Source organism: Cervus elaphus, chromosome 17 (genome assembly GCF_910594005.1).
Source record: "Cervus elaphus chromosome 17, mCerEla1.1, whole genome shotgun sequence".
NCBI lineage: Eukaryota > Metazoa > Chordata > Mammalia > Artiodactyla > Cervidae > Cervus > Cervus elaphus.
The window spans coordinates 8,727,628-8,743,502 of NC_057831.1; the positions used below are offsets into that span (position 1 = coordinate 8,727,628).

The 15,875-nt window shown below is 36.6% G+C and overlaps 1 protein-coding gene across 1 annotated transcript in view; it reads right to left on the reverse strand.

Moving 5' to 3' along the window:
* USP53 (ubiquitin specific peptidase 53) overlaps nucleotides 1–15,875 on the reverse strand; it is a 54,714-nt gene that overhangs the window by 3,660 nt on the left and 35,179 nt on the right. The window contains exons 10-15 of the mRNA XM_043871545.1: nucleotides 13,727–13,889; nucleotides 13,083–13,235; nucleotides 11,921–12,067; nucleotides 10,186–10,924; nucleotides 9,051–9,127; nucleotides 324–420 (exon numbers count right to left, since the gene is read on the reverse strand). Coding sequence (XP_043727480.1) covers nucleotides 324–420; nucleotides 9,051–9,127; nucleotides 10,186–10,924; nucleotides 11,921–12,067; nucleotides 13,083–13,235; nucleotides 13,727–13,889 — 1,376 coding nt within the window. The remainder of the gene's footprint in view (nucleotides 1–323; nucleotides 421–9,050; nucleotides 9,128–10,185; nucleotides 10,925–11,920; nucleotides 12,068–13,082; nucleotides 13,236–13,726; nucleotides 13,890–15,875) is intronic.

Consider the following 15,875-nt stretch of genomic DNA (forward strand, 5'->3'; position numbering starts at 1 on the left):
ATCTTGGCTCCATTGGCTTGGGGCAAATTACTTAATCTAAATCCCAAATTTTCTCTTTTGTAAAATACCATCTACCTCAAAAGAATGCTGTGAGGATTAAAACAAACAATCATATATTGTACAAGGAACTTTGTATGCTCCCCTATCATAAGGTCTACATCCTTTTAATGATCCCCAATAAAATATGCATCATAACACTCTAGACCCACAGCTTTCGGGTAAGTATGTATGCCTATCAGGTAGCTAAGAATGCCTTTCTGATAAAGAATTCCTATTATACATGCATTTAGAAGATTCTAGTATTTCCAAACAGGTATGATTACCTTTTTATCAAAGGATTTTTTATTTGTAGATGTGATTCTGGGTGGAACTCATGAGCTTTATAGGCTACATCTAAGTTCTTGAGTTCTCTTTTAAAGCCTGAGGAGGAAAATGAGAAAAACAAAATCATGTAAGTGATCTTTCAGAATTTACTCCATCTATAAGTGAAGTGAAAGCCGCTCAGTCGTGTCCAACTCTTTGCAACCCCATGGAGTATAGAGTCCATGGGATTCTCCAGGGCAGAATACTGGAGTGGGTAGCCCTTCCCTTCTCTAGGGGATCTTCCCCACCCAGGGATCGAACCCAGCTCTCCCACATTGCAGGTGGATTCTTTACCAGCTGAGCCACCAGGGAAGGCCATGAATACTGGAGTGGGTAGCCTATCCCTTCTCCAGCGGATCTTCTTGACCCAGGAATCAATACTTTTCCATAATTTACGTAAGGTTTTCTATAAACAGGTAATTCTCTTCCAAATTAACAGACAAAAACTAGTTCTTCAAGCCTTTGCTCAAATAATACCTTTTCTGAAGCCTTTATATGAAATTAATGGTTCTTTCCTCAATTTATTACACATGAGAATGTCAGCAATACTCAAAATGTGTTATTCTTGATGGGTCATGTGGAACTGTATTTCCCGTTTACTCTTTACTGATGAAAGGGTGGGAAGATCCTACCTTTGAAAATAGATGCCTTGAGTTGCCTGCCAATGCAGGAGATGTAAGAGAACTAGGATTCGATCCCTGAGTGGGGAAGACCCCCTGGAGGAGGGCAAGGCAACCCACCCCAGTGTTCTTGCCTGGGGAACCCCATGGACAGAGGAGCCTGGAGGGCTCCAGGCCATGGGGTCACAAAGAGTCAGACACGACTGAAGCGACTTAGCGCAGGCACACAACTTAAGTTGAAGTTTGTTTATTGGATGGTTACTTTATACTAAAACCAACTTTAAAACGCATGTCACCTTACATTCTAGGTGTCTGCCTTTACATAATGAGATACTGCTGTCTACTTTACCTGCTTCACAGGAGTATTAGGAGCATCCACTGAATTAAAATGGGTGAGAGGGTATTACGGTAACAGGTAAAATGTCATTCCACCATGAACTAGCTACCATTTATTGACTGCTTACTCAAGTTTTAAGAAGTTGATGGTGGTTATTTCACTTAATCTTTACAGTTGAAAAACATTTTTACTTGAAAAGACAATGGACCAACTTCAGTTATTCAGAATTGAGTATCTGACATACATTTTCTTGAAAATGAAAGAAATGAACCTGTCATTTCAGGAAAACAAGTGGCAGTATTTACTGCCAATGATAAAATTCAAGCTTTTGGATGAAAGCAAGAGTTTTGGAAAACCTGTATTTACCACCATGAGTTTTGTAGTTTTCCAATAATTAAGACTTTCTGCTAATATCTGTGGTAATATTTAAAAATGTGTTCTTTAAAAAGGTATATACAGAAATGTAACAACATTTGGAAGACTTGCATAACTTAGCAATCTAAGCATCTCTCTGACAGCTACTTTGACTAAGAAAAAAAAAATAGTAGTATCAGAAAGAATCTTAACTATTTTTCATTTTTTAAAGTCAGAAATTTCTAAGTTGAAGCTATAATTTTCCATCCACTGTGATTTTAACTACAGAATGTTTATTTACTTCTTAACTTATCTGTAACTTAAAGTTTAATATTCACAAATACAAGAAGAATTAAATACTTGATTCTCAAAGTATCCACAGAATGGGCAGCAGGAGGCAGCAGAGGTTTTATAAATATGCTTGAAATCTTAATATCACTGGCAGGCATTCAACCAAGTGGTCTGACTTCAGAATTCCAACTAACTTAAAAATAGATGTGTTATTTTTCTCTTCTGCTGACACAGACATCCATGTGTCTTTACTGAGAATTTTGGCTCCAGGTTCTTTGCAAATCTAAGAGTTGGGTTTTAACACTTGGCAAAGAAGCTACTTCAACATCAACACAAGGAGCTTTAATTAATAATGCTAATTTTGGTACTGTATACAAACAAACCTAAAGCCAAACAGTCAAGAAATCAAAATATATGTACTTTATTTGAAAAGGTAACCTAGGTTTAAAACAGACTTACATAACAAGAAAACCAAACTGCTATTCTAGACACTATAATCCTCACTCTTGTTGGATATGAAGATTTCAGACTAAAAAAATAATACTGCAACTACAAGGCCTAGAAATCCAAGAGCAATAACCTAATCAATGACCTGATTTACAATAAAAAGATAGTTAAAATTTGAATACTCTAGGGAAAAAAAAATCACAAAACTTTAACTGTATAAATATTTCTGGCTAAATTTACTACATGCCAAAAGGAACAGATACTTTAGTATGTAATAATCTACTCTATCAGATACCAAATTTGAGGACGATATGAAATAAAAAGCAACGAGTCTTCTTTTCTCACTGGTATTTTACTTTCAAGAAAGAGCAAATAATGCTATTTTGCTACAAATTAAATTTCAACACTGAAAGTTTATGGTTTTTAAAAATATGTAAATATTTGATGATGCTGGGCCACAGAAACTACCTCTCAATGGTCGGTGAAGCTCCTAGAGAAAATAAACTTAGTATGCACAAAGACAAAAATCAACTGTTAAAAGTACCTCTAAAGTATATTCTTTAGATGTACTTTCTAATGTATTTATTTTAAATGAATATACTCTTGAAGTTTGCAAAAAAATCTTAGAGAAAAAAATCAAACATGTATACAAATATATTTTTTGATTAAAATATTTTTCATTTACTAATTTTAGGATTTAATAACATTAAGGATAGTGTATTTCACTTAGCATAATGGAGGTACAGATTTTTTTATAATAAGAATGAAGGAGATTAACAGATTTTTTTTGACCACTGATTAACTCCTTTCACTCTTACTTGTCCTTTGCAAGATCAAGACTCTCAGCTTGCACCAACCCTGACTTCTATGATTAACTGAGGTTAAGTATTACATATTCCAAAGTAAATGGCAAAAGTTTTTGAAAGGCATAATTCCTTTGTGATTAGTTACTTACAATCTGTAAATATCTTAACATACATTTATTTCAGTAGACAATCTTACTCCACAGAGAAAAGAGTCCATTAGGTATGAACTTCAACGGATTCATCTAACATAATACATACTGAATGGTACCCATACACATCTTTATCTCTCCCATTACAGAAAAACTACCACTCCTTTAATTCAAAGCCTTCTTTGTTTCACTTTCACTCTACTTCCAGAGATCTTATTCCATTAATTACTGTTCTGTCCTACTCTTAATTTTCACACCTTTCTCCTCCTCTGTACAACATCAGTCCCTTACCTTCTGTAACATAAATGCACAACCAAACTCTTGGTTTCATTTTTCTCCTTTCGTTTCCCTGGTGGCTCAGCTGGTAAAGAATCCACCTGCAATGCGGGAGACCTGGGTTCGATCCCTGGGTTGGGAAGATCTCCCGGAGCAGGGAACAAATCCACTCCAGTATTCTGTCCTGGAGAATTCCACGGACTGTATAGTCCATGGGGTTGCAAACAGTTGGACACGACTGAGAGACTTTCAGTTCACTTCATTTCTTTACTATTCACAGCAAGGACTTTGACAGACACATGCATTCATTTACTGCTTTTTTTATTTGCTTTTTATTTTACTGTAATCTTTTCTGAAAAACTTTTAGTTGGAAGATAACTTCAAACAGTTCAGAAAAGCTGAAAGACTAAAACTACTACAAAGAACCTACCTGTATATCCTTTACCCAGATTCACCTATTATTATCATTTTACCTTTCTTTTTCTGAACCATTTGAGAATAAATTACAAACATCATGGCCCCTTACTTCTAAACACTTCAGTTCTACCACATTCTTGGTTCTATTCTAACGTGCCTCTAACACTGCTTTCACTAGGTCACTAATGCCTTATTAGCTGCTAAATCAAACCAGCAGTTTTAAATCCTTATTCTGCTCTGCCTGTGACGTTTTTCTTCTTGAAGCTCCCCATTTTTCGAGTTCCCATGTGATAATTTCCTCTGCTGCACTTTCTCATATCTTCCAGTTGCTACTCATTCTTTTCCAAAGTGGCCCCTTTGCTCTACCTTAGCTCATCTCCTCTAGTCAACAGACCCCATGTTCCTTCATCTACCTTCTGCCCTGAAATCTCATGTTTTCCTGGGTGATGTTGTTCACGTCTCTGGCGTTCAATTCTCATATATGTTGATGGTTACCGATACATAATGTTTCCTGCATTCCAGACATCTGTAACTATCTAATAAATCTATTTACCTAAAATGACAAACCAAACAAATCCAAAACTAAATCTGACATCCCCACTCGATGCCAAAATATTAGGGCTTCCCAGGTGGCCCACTGGTAAAGAATCTGCCTGCCAATGAAGGAGATATGAAGATCCCTGGAGGAGGAAATGGCAACCCACTCCAGTATTCTTGCCGGAAAAATCCCACGGATTAAGAAGCCTGGTGAGCATCAGTCCATGCAGTCACAAAGAGTCAGACACAACTGAGCGACTGAGCACTCTCACCCCCCAAATTTGTCTCTTCTTCCTGTGTTCCTCCAAATGGTAAACGGTGAATCCACTTACGTAAGACCCAAATACGGCTACTCCTAACTTCCTACTTTTCCTGCACTGTGTACATCTGTCCTAGAACCTGACTCCACTGTCCACATATTCTTATAATCTCTGAAATCTTCTTTCTTGACATAGATACAGCCTTAGTTTATGCCCTCATCTTTTCTCCCCTAAGCTATTAAACTCTGTATCTGATTTTTCTCCCACTGCACTAAATTCACCCTCTACACAGCCACTAAAAAGTATTTTCTAAAATGCAAATTGGAGTACACTACTCTCCTTGTCCTTTGGTGCCTTTCCACTTCTTACGATTTAAAAATAGCATAAAAGTTTCATCACAATTTGGCTTCTCTCTAGCCTCTATCCATCATCTCAGAATTTCCATGGATGCGATCCAGCCTTGTATATAACAAATTACCTGTATTCGTCCAATATGTGATATCTTCTCCTGACCATGTTCTTTTGAACATGTCATTTCTTCTGTTTTAAATGTAATTTAAGTCATTTGAAATTATCCCCATTAGTGACCCATTTTTAATAGAGGAGCTAAAATAATCTAAATGGCATTGTGGAATTTCAACAATGTTTCCTAATAATAGCTTTAGGCAATGTAAGTATTTTTTCTATTTGCAACAGAACCCATAAATATAATAGGCTATATAGTATCTCTATCAGTGAAAAATTATCAGTGAAATAACTACAATGGCATTACTTTAGATTTTAAGTTCTCTACCAGTACATAAACTTATACAGACTTATATTAAAAGCTAGCTGACTTAAATGTCAAACAGAATATAGAAATAAAAATTTTTTTTCTAAGGTCCTTTAACTTTGTGAAAGTCTTTTATCCATGGATAGAAAGTGATTCTTCAGGTCAATAATGTACGTGAGCCCAATTTTATAAATAAGAAATAGGAGAAATCCAAGAAAATGATACCATGCCACAAAAAAATTAAATTGTGCTTTACTGGGAAAAAAAAATCCACACAGGGCAACCTTTTAGCTTAGGAGATAAACTGCTATACCCACTTTAACATGCTCTCAATCAGAGACTAGGGGAGGGGAACACACATATGGGTGCCGTAAGGTATGCACTGTAATAAAGGTTCCCCAAGCAAAGACACTCTGGCCACCTCATGCGAACAGCTGACTCATTGGAAAAGACCCTGATGCTGGGAGGGATTGGGGGCAGGAGGAGAAGCGGACGATAGAGGATGAGATGATGGATGGCATCACCGACTCGATGGACATGGGTTTGAGTAAACTCCGGGAGTTGGTGATGGACAGGGAGGCCTGGTGTGCTGCGATTCATGGGGTTGCAAAGAGTCGGACACGACTGAGCGACTGAACTGAACTGAACTGAAGCAAAGACTGGGCTTCCCAGATGGTGCTAGTGGTTTAAAAAAAAAAAATGCCTACCAATGCAGGAGACTTAAGAAATGAGGGTTTAATCCCTGGGTCTGGAAGATCCCCTGGAGGAGGGCATGGCAACCCACTCACGTATTCTTGCCTGGAGAATCCCATGGACAGAGGAGCCTGGTGGGCTACAGTCCATGGGGTCACAAAGAGTCAGACATGACTGAAGTGGCTTAGCATGCATGCACACAAGCAAAAACTAGCTTAAAGAACTCTTACAGGTTTTGAAGTTTATTAAATAATATTTGTAATGTAATGCAATTAATGTAGTTAAATAAAAGGTGGGTTACATAAAACCACATAAAGATACCACCTCATACCCACTAAGATGGCAATTATTAAAAAAAAAAGTAGAAAATAACAAGTACTGGTGAGGAGGTGGAGAAGCTGGAACCTTTGTGCACTGCTGGTGGAAATGTAAAATGCTGCAGCTGCTATGAAAAATAGTGTAGTGGTTCCTCAAAAAACTAAACATAAAATTGCCAAAGGATCCACAAATTGCACTTCTGGGTATATATTGAAAAGAACTGAAAGCAGGGATTTCAGGTATCTATATAAATAGGAGCATTTCATACAATAGCCAAAAGGCAGAACTAACCCAAATGTGGACAAACAAAATGTGTTACATCATATAATGTAATGTTATTCAGCCTAAAAAAGAAGTGGAATTCTGATACACGGAGGAACTCTGAAGACACTGTGCTAAACGAAATAGTGAAAGTGAAAGTCGCTCGGTCGTGTCTGACTCTTTGCAACCCTATGGACTGTGTAGTCCCTGGAATTCTTCAGGGCAGAATGCTGGAGTGGGTAGCTGTTCCCTTCTCCAAGGGGATCTTCCCAACCCAGGGATCGAACCCAGGTCTCCTGCATTGCAAGCGGATTCTTTACCAGCTGAGCTACAAGGTAAGCCCAAGAATACTGGAGTGGGTGGCCTATCCCTTCTCCAGGGGATCTTCCCAACCAGGGGAATTGAACCGGGGTCTCCTGCATTGTAGGCAGATTCTTCACCAACTGAGCTATGAGGGAAGCCCATTAACGAACTAAATAAGCCAGTTGTAAAAAGACAAATATTGTATAATTCCACTTATATGAGGTATCTACAGTAGTCAAATTCGAAGAGCCAGAAAGTAGAACAGCAGTTGCCAGGGGCTGGAGGGAGGAGGAAATGGGGAGTTGTTTAATGGGATAGAGTTCAATTTGAGAAGGTGAAAGAACTATGGAGATAGATGCCAGTGACCGTGGCAAAACAATGTGAATGTAGTTATTATCATGCAATCTTTACTTAAAAATGATTAGAATGACAAAGTTTGTTATGTATTTTACAATTAAAAAGAATATTTTTAAGTGGGCTACATATTTACTCTTTCATATTAAATGGGGAAATCCACTACAGAGTTCTTATAGCAAAGCACTCCGAACCATCAAAATTTCTATGACCTTGTGTTTTTATTAATGTCAGGAAGCAAGCATCATTTTGTACAGAGCACTGAACTTGCAATTATTGTTCAGTTTTTACTGACTTTGGCTGTTGATTTTTTGGCCAACCCCTTACTGTTTCCTGTAATACTTGGTTACCAGACTTTTATCAGATTTTTAAAACAGGCGAGACATTTTATATGGGAAAGGAAGGTTATTTCCTTAATATAAGTGCTTCCTTCTGATATTATACCATCTGAAGAAAACAAAATACTTAAAACATTTAATCATATTTAACATCTGCAACCTGAAAAATAATCTCCATAAAAGCCTTAAGGAAGATAAAGACTAAAAACAAACTTTAAAATGTGTTCATCATGGCTGTTTTTCATTGTTAAAAATTATATCCCTTCTAATCCTCTGAATCCTAAAATTTGAAGACAATGTCTTTGACTGCAACCTCTATAATCCCCTTGCTCATCCATTTTCCTTGAACCCCATTTCCCAAATTCTTCAGATATAACCTCTCAGTAACAATCTCAAATTCTACACACATTCAAACGTCTAATTTTCTTTGCTTCTGAGCTGCTGTATGTTGCTAACAAATTACCTATAATAATGTCACACCATTACACATTTACTGCTTCCAAATTGAACTTTTCCAACAGGGTGTTTATCAGGTTTTCTGTCTACCCTTAGTGCATGTGGCAGACATCAGGACTGTTCATACAGACTGAATGCACTGGTAAACCACCCTTTCCCACGCTCTGTGATAGTAGCCTGACTGTGAAGAGTTGCTCAGCCAGTGAGATGTGGGCGGAAGCACCTGGATCGTTTCTGGGTTGAAAGTTTTAAGACCCTACATGTGACTGATTCTCCACGTTGTGTCCCCTTCACTGTCCTTTCCCACAGTACTGTAACAATTAGAGAAACACTGGTGGAGCTGCGGGTACCATGCGTCTCAGGCCCGGAGTGATCACTAGGAAGAGACATCATGCTGACCTCGACTGGACATGTGTTGTGAGCAAGAAACGATCTTGTGTTAAGACACTGAGATTTTCAGGTTGTTACCACTGCACAGCCCAGAATCTAGCCTAGCCTGGCTGACACACTTGCCCTTTTTCCTACTTCCTGAAGCAGCTATCTGCATCCTTTAAGACTTCAAGCATAAACTCTCCCAACTTCCATCCTCATTACTCATCAATTCATCAGTAGAAGGACTGTCTTCAGCTACTTTACTCTTAATATCATGATTTAATTTTTACTGCTACTATTACAATATATTTAAATAAAAATTTTACCTTCTAAGTGATTTTTGCTCTGTTGGGAGGTATAGTTCACACGTTCTGTGTTTAGGTTGCTTGTCTTAATCTGATCACTAGAAAATAAAATAAAACACAGCAAACATATCAGCTATCATGGATTATTATTTACTTTACCCTAAGAAAAATAAAGGAAACAACATTTGTTAAACAACTATTATACACCATTTGCTGCTCTAGGGGATTAATTACATCTCACAACAATACTTAAAACTAGTTAATATCCTCATTTTACAACAGTTACTATCCTCATGTCACAGATTAAGGCTGTGAAAGTCAAATTAATTTGCTCAATAACTTAAATCTAAGCCTATCTGGTTACAAAGTCCTGATCTTTCTAATACCTTAAGAAGTATTATGAAATTACCCTGCCAAATAAAAAAACTTCCCTAAGTCTTCATCATAATGATTATTTTAGTAAAATACGGGTGGTCATTTTTTGCAAATCTGGCTTTTCAATAATCAATGTGATAAAACACCAGCTAATATCAAATTAAGATGTTTTAGACTAATTAAGGGAAAACACAGTGGGTTAACTGACCTAAGCTGTGGACATATTTTAGAGGTTACACAGAGATGAGGAAGTAGACTGCTAACAGTAATATAATAAATATTTTCAGAATTAAGAATTAATGGAACACAAACTTAGTTACTTGGCTGTATTCTTTAATATTTGCTAAAGGAAAAATATCTCCTTCATGGAACTGGGTTATGACAGAAGAAAATAACTCCAGCTCTTGAGTTACAGATGTTAGAGATGGGATAATGAGCATTAAATAGATTGAAGAATTAAGCAATGAGCTTAATGACAGATTATACCAATTTAAATCTATGGTTTAAAACTTGTAGTATATATCAATAGCTTTTAGTGGCAAAATGATAATGCATTTTACTTTCTAAATGTCTTCAAAATAAACAGTTGTTATCTTGGGATTTAGAAAATAACTATTAAAAAGAGAAACTCAAAATATCAAATAACCTGCAATATCTCAGGTTACTCTGAGCTCAAGCTCTTTGCTTTTCATTTACCTGACCCCAATCTTTGAAAGTTCCTTCAAGTAACTAAAAAGAGAGAATGGATGGGGGAAAATCATTTATATAATTTGTGTATTACCTGATAGATGTGGTTTCTTTATCACCACTGATATCCACCACTGTACCATTTCCATCAATAATAGGCGAGTCCAAATTAGCAGAGCCATTACTGATATGATCACTGCTTTCATATCCAGACTCTGTCCTTTGCATCTGCCAGATGTCACCATGAACTTTAGTTTCTCTGAGGGCTTTATTTTTCTCTGCTACTTTTCCATTAAATTCGAGGGAACTCCTGCTTCCCGCTTCCTGCTTCATTTCATCTTCATATATAGTCATTAAACACTTTTGCTTTGGATTCTCTTTTGGCCAATTGTTAAAACTCTGATCTTTGCTACATTTAGACTTGCTACTGATATTTGATTTATGCCTTGGACTCTGCTGCCTTTTTTCACTTTCACTAAAAATACTATCAACATTTAATGTTTCTCTCATAGGTTTCCAGCCTCGGTTTCGGCTTTTGTTGCTGCCGTTAGAGCTGCTTCCTTTATCACGAGAATCCTGGCTACTGTCTGTATCATACCCAGTACCACCGTCACTCTTAACTTTGCCAGTTATCTTCTCTCCCGAAGCAAGAATCTGGGGTTTACTTGAACTTAAGGTTTGTGCAGAAGTTCGACTCTGATGGGCAGTTCGGTCATGCTTACATGGTCCTTTTCCTTGACTATGATATACATGTGGATTCCCATACTGTCTAAAGCCATTTAGGGTAGGAGGTGATCCAGTCTTGAAATGTGGAGGGTCTTCATCAACCAAATCTTTAAAAATAAATAAGTAAACAATGATACAAAAGCTCTTCAGAGTCACTTTTTAATCACAAGCCAAACACCTTCTTTGGGAAGAAAAGTTAAACAGTAATAATCATAGTTATTTAAATCACATAGTGCTTTGAGATTAAAAATTGCTTTTGAAATCTCTATTTATGCTTGATGTGATACATTTATAACATAAATGGTTATATAATGATTTTAAAAAATCATCTGCAAAGCAGATCACAAGGTAATTGGAGAAGTTTTTAAAAAAGTATTCTGTCTCATTCATAATAAAAAGCATAAAACTAAACATATTTCCCCACCTATTATATTGGTAAGATTAAAAGTTTACTAAACCAATTATTATTGGAAACAGATATTTAATCACCATTGGTGGGAGTGCAGACTGTCAAGTATTTTAGGAGGGCAACAGAGCCACACCGATCAAAACTGAAAATAAACATACTCTAACCCAGTAATCATTCTGAAAAAATTTTATGCTATGGCTACATGCAAAAAGTACACAAAGGTAACTGTGAAAGGATTTCACTGCAGCAAGAATATTAAATCACGTTTTAAAGCCTAGAAGTATCAGTTAAATCATGATACATCCATAAAGAAAAGGGTATAAAACCATAAAAGTAAGATATGATCATGGAAACTGTTAACAGTGGAACAGAGCAAAGGTCAAGGGTTGCAGGAAAAAAATTTCTTTTTATTTAATTGTATAACCTTCCTTGTATTTGAATGTACCATAAAGGTGAATTGAATTTATAGTTAAAAGGTGAAACTATAAAAAAATACAAATTTTCCAGGCTATAATTGAATAAGAACTAGGAAAATTTTACATCTATAGATGTAACAGGCATATTATAGAAATAATACTAAGATATATAACATATCTAAAAAAATTATATTAAATTGTATTAATTTATAAAAGTTAGCTTTAAAGTAAGATTGTGGCTGCCTTTTTCCAATGAATGCTACAAGTTCTTAACTTACCTCTATGTCTACCCAAATCTTTTCTCTGTCCCCTTTCCAAATCTTTCCTTTCTGAGGAAAGTAAGTTTTTCTGTTCAATGGCTTTTAGAGCACATTCTCTGGAAATGTCTTTTATTTTTTCCCTTTGATCACTGTGACTTGACTTAACTAAAAAAAAAAAAAAAATTCTTATAACAACACGATCATTTTTCATGCTATTCAATAAAAGTACAAACTGCACTATATTTAAAATTTAAGATGCGATGCGATATATTAACAAAATACAGATGAATATATAAAATGGGAAAAGGTATAGTTCCATGGAAAAAGGTATAGTTCCATTAAGAACTTTAAAAAGCATTTAGTTTTTTGTTAATGATAATTGTTAATTCTGAATCTTATCACTCTTGCTTAAATGGGTTACTTTATGGTTAGACATTATTTCATTAATATATTCTAAAGCCCTTTATAAAATCATCCTCAAAAGTCACTCAATTAGTTATATATATTTCTAAACCATAATTATACACCATACTTTGATATCTCATGTTGGATACTAACCACAGATCTTCATTTGTGAAAACTAAAGTTGTAGGTTGATAATGACAAGAGAGAGTTGAATAAACAAGAGGTTAAAAATAAACTACAACAATAGTAACTTCAAACTCCTGTTGCATTCACTAATGCTAAATTTAATTTTGGCATATGAGCCAAACTATTAACTAAATGTTTTTCCTCTCCAAGTTAATAACTAACTCCTTGAAGGAAAGGCCATATCCATATCATAGCTTTCTTTGGTGACAGTCCAGATTGCCTCCAGCCTATCAGGTACAGCCTTAAGCACACGGAAAAACTCAACCACCAGTCGAATCAAAGTTCAAATAAAACTACAGGTCTCAGACAAATGCTTAAGTCAGAAGACAAAATTTTGTTTCTACTTGCTATTTTCTCTTCATGGCCAAGAAAAGCTAGTTAAGGATTCTCTTTCTGGTCTTTAAAAAGAATTACATACAGTAAGTGAAAAGCAGGGAAGCTTAACTACTCAAGGACAATGTAAAAATGAAAATTTAAGTATATACCTGGGAATTCTCTGGCAGTCCAATGGTTCAATCCCTGGTTGGGGAATGAAGATCCCACATGTCGCACAGAACAACCCCCCCCCCCCCCAAAAAAAAACACATACCTGGTCCTCTACCGCCACTTGTTTGAATGTGGCTCCGATTAAATGATGAAATGCTATCTGCTTGAAATTTCTGATTTTCTCTCTGTTTTGTCTGATCACCAAATCCGTTTTCTTTTGAATTTTCTGACTTAGAAATCGAGGGCTTTTCACATCCTTAAAAAGACCAACAAAAATGTTTCATTCCCTTCATCCTCTCTACCAGAAGAAGAGAGATTTGGATTATCTTTTCAGACACTTTTAATACTAACGAGAAAATTATTAAAAAACTTAGAGGACTGACATCTTCTAAGGATTTCTACATGCGCTGTTAATACATTCAAAGGTGGCCTAGCTCCTCTGGACTCTTCTGGTGTACTAACTTACTTGAAATCTCAGTACTCATCACTAGTAAGAGGTACCAGCCAAGTAACCCCTCCTGGGCTTGTGTGAGCAGGGTGGTGGGTGGCTGCTGAAGGTGCTTCTGAGGCCACAGATGAGGAAAGCTTCTTTATAAAGACTAACTCAAAGTATAGAATTTTCCTGGACTCCACTGAAACTAAATTTTGAGATTATCCACAACATTCATTTCATATTCAGTATATTAGTATTCCTAGTGTGATTCTGACAATGAAAAACACTAAAAAGAACTTTTAAAGAAGAATTACCTATATTTTCTGCAATAGATTTATGATGTGACCAGTTGATGACCTGCCTGAGTGCATCTTCAGTGGAAACTGCTGTGCCATCTGGGTTCGCATAAAACAAAAGCAATGGCTGGAAATGGCATCGGATACACTTGGAGACCACATCTTTCCATCTACTTCCAACCTTAAAAAATCACAATGAATAGAAACAGAACTTTGCAATCAATGCGTTACATGAAAAGGCAGAGACTGAATTATTTTGTACATTAAAAAAATTTTAAAGACACCCAGATACTAGCAGTTCAACTATTCATCAGATTATACAATTAATTTTATTTAGAAACTTGTCAACATAAAAATCTTTTAAAGATTATCTAAAAAATTGATGAGCAAGATTATACACTTTCTGTATCAAGATCTAGAATATCAAATTTTGAAAGGCTTTACATATACATGGTTGACTGACTTTTGACAGACTTCAAGCAGTTTAATGGAGAAATATAATAGTCTATTAAACAAATGGTGCTGGAACAAGTGGATGGCCATACGAAAAAATGAACTTTGACATCATTTCACTAAAAGCATAAAAATGAACTCTGAATGAGTCATGAAAAAACTATAAAGAAGAAAGTGCTGTGAAAGTGTTAGTCGCTCAGTGGTGTCCGACTCCTTGCAACCCCATGGGCTATAGCCTGCCAGGCTCCTCTATCCATGGGATTTCTTAAGCAAGAATACTGGAGTGGGTTGCCATTTCCTTCTCCAGGGGATGTTCCCGACCCAGGGATTGAACCCAGTCTCCTGCATTGCAGGCAGATTCTTTACTGTCTGAGCCTCCAGGGAAGCCCTATAGAAGAAAACGAAAGATAAAATCTTAACAACCTTGGGGGAGGTAAAGATTTCTTAGATAGGACATCAAACAAGTCAGAGAAGAAAAAAATTATAAAACTGGCTTCATCAAAATGAATTAGTAACTTCTGCTCTTTGAAAGACACCATTAAGAAAATGAAAAAAGGGGAAAAAAGCCACATATATCCAATAAAGAACTGGTGACCAGAATAAAGAATGACTAATGACTACAACTCATTAATAAGATAATCCAATTTGAAAAATGTACAACACATCTGAACACTTAACCAAAAAGACATAAAAAATGGCCAATAAGCACATGAAAGAATACTTAAGACATTATTAATCATAAGAGAAATGCAAATTAAAACCACACTGAGATAACATCATACATTCGCTATAAGGGCTAAGATGACCACCAACACGGAGTGCTCCTGGGAATGTGGAGCAACTGGAACTCCAGTACATGGCTGGCAGGGATGTAAACTGTACAATCACTTTGGAGATCAATTTGTTGCCAGTCCCTTGTAAAGATTAACACACACCATACAACCCAGAAATCCAACTTCTGGATGTTATCTAAGATTAAGGGAAAACAGGACTTTCACACTAAGACTGTTCATAACTCAAGTGAATGGATAAACTGTTATACGGTCATAAAATGGAACACAACAATGAAAATAAGGCACTGACACACACAACACAATACACATTATAATATATGACTGTATGTTAAAAGATATGTATATGCTTAGCAAAGGAGGCCAAACACAGAGAATACATATTATAAGATACCACACATAAAAAACCTGTAAAGTGAGCAAAACTCATCTATGGTGAGATCAGTGATTTCCTGGGGCCTACGGTGGAAAGCGGAGAAGGCAATGGCACCCCACTCCAGTCCTCTTGCCTGGAAAACCCCATGGACGGAGGAGCCTGGTAGGCTGCAGTCCATGGGGTCGTGAAGAGTCGGACACAACTGAGCGACTTCACTTTGATGCACTGGAGGAGGAAGTGGCAGCCCACTCCAGTGTTCTTGCCTGGAGAATCCCAGGAGTGGGAGCCTGGGGAGCTGCCGTCTATGGGGTCACACAGAGTTGGACACGACTGAAGCGACTCAGCAGCAGCAGCAGCAGGGTGGAAAGGTGACAACGGCAAAGGGACAGGGCAGGATTTTCTGGAGTCATGAAAATGCTCCATACAATGGACGTGGAGGTTACACAGGCATGTACGCAGCTGTTACTATCCCCTGTAAACTTACAACGGGTGCATTTTAATGTTTGTAAATTACACCTCTCTAACATTCATTCAAAAATAAAACCAA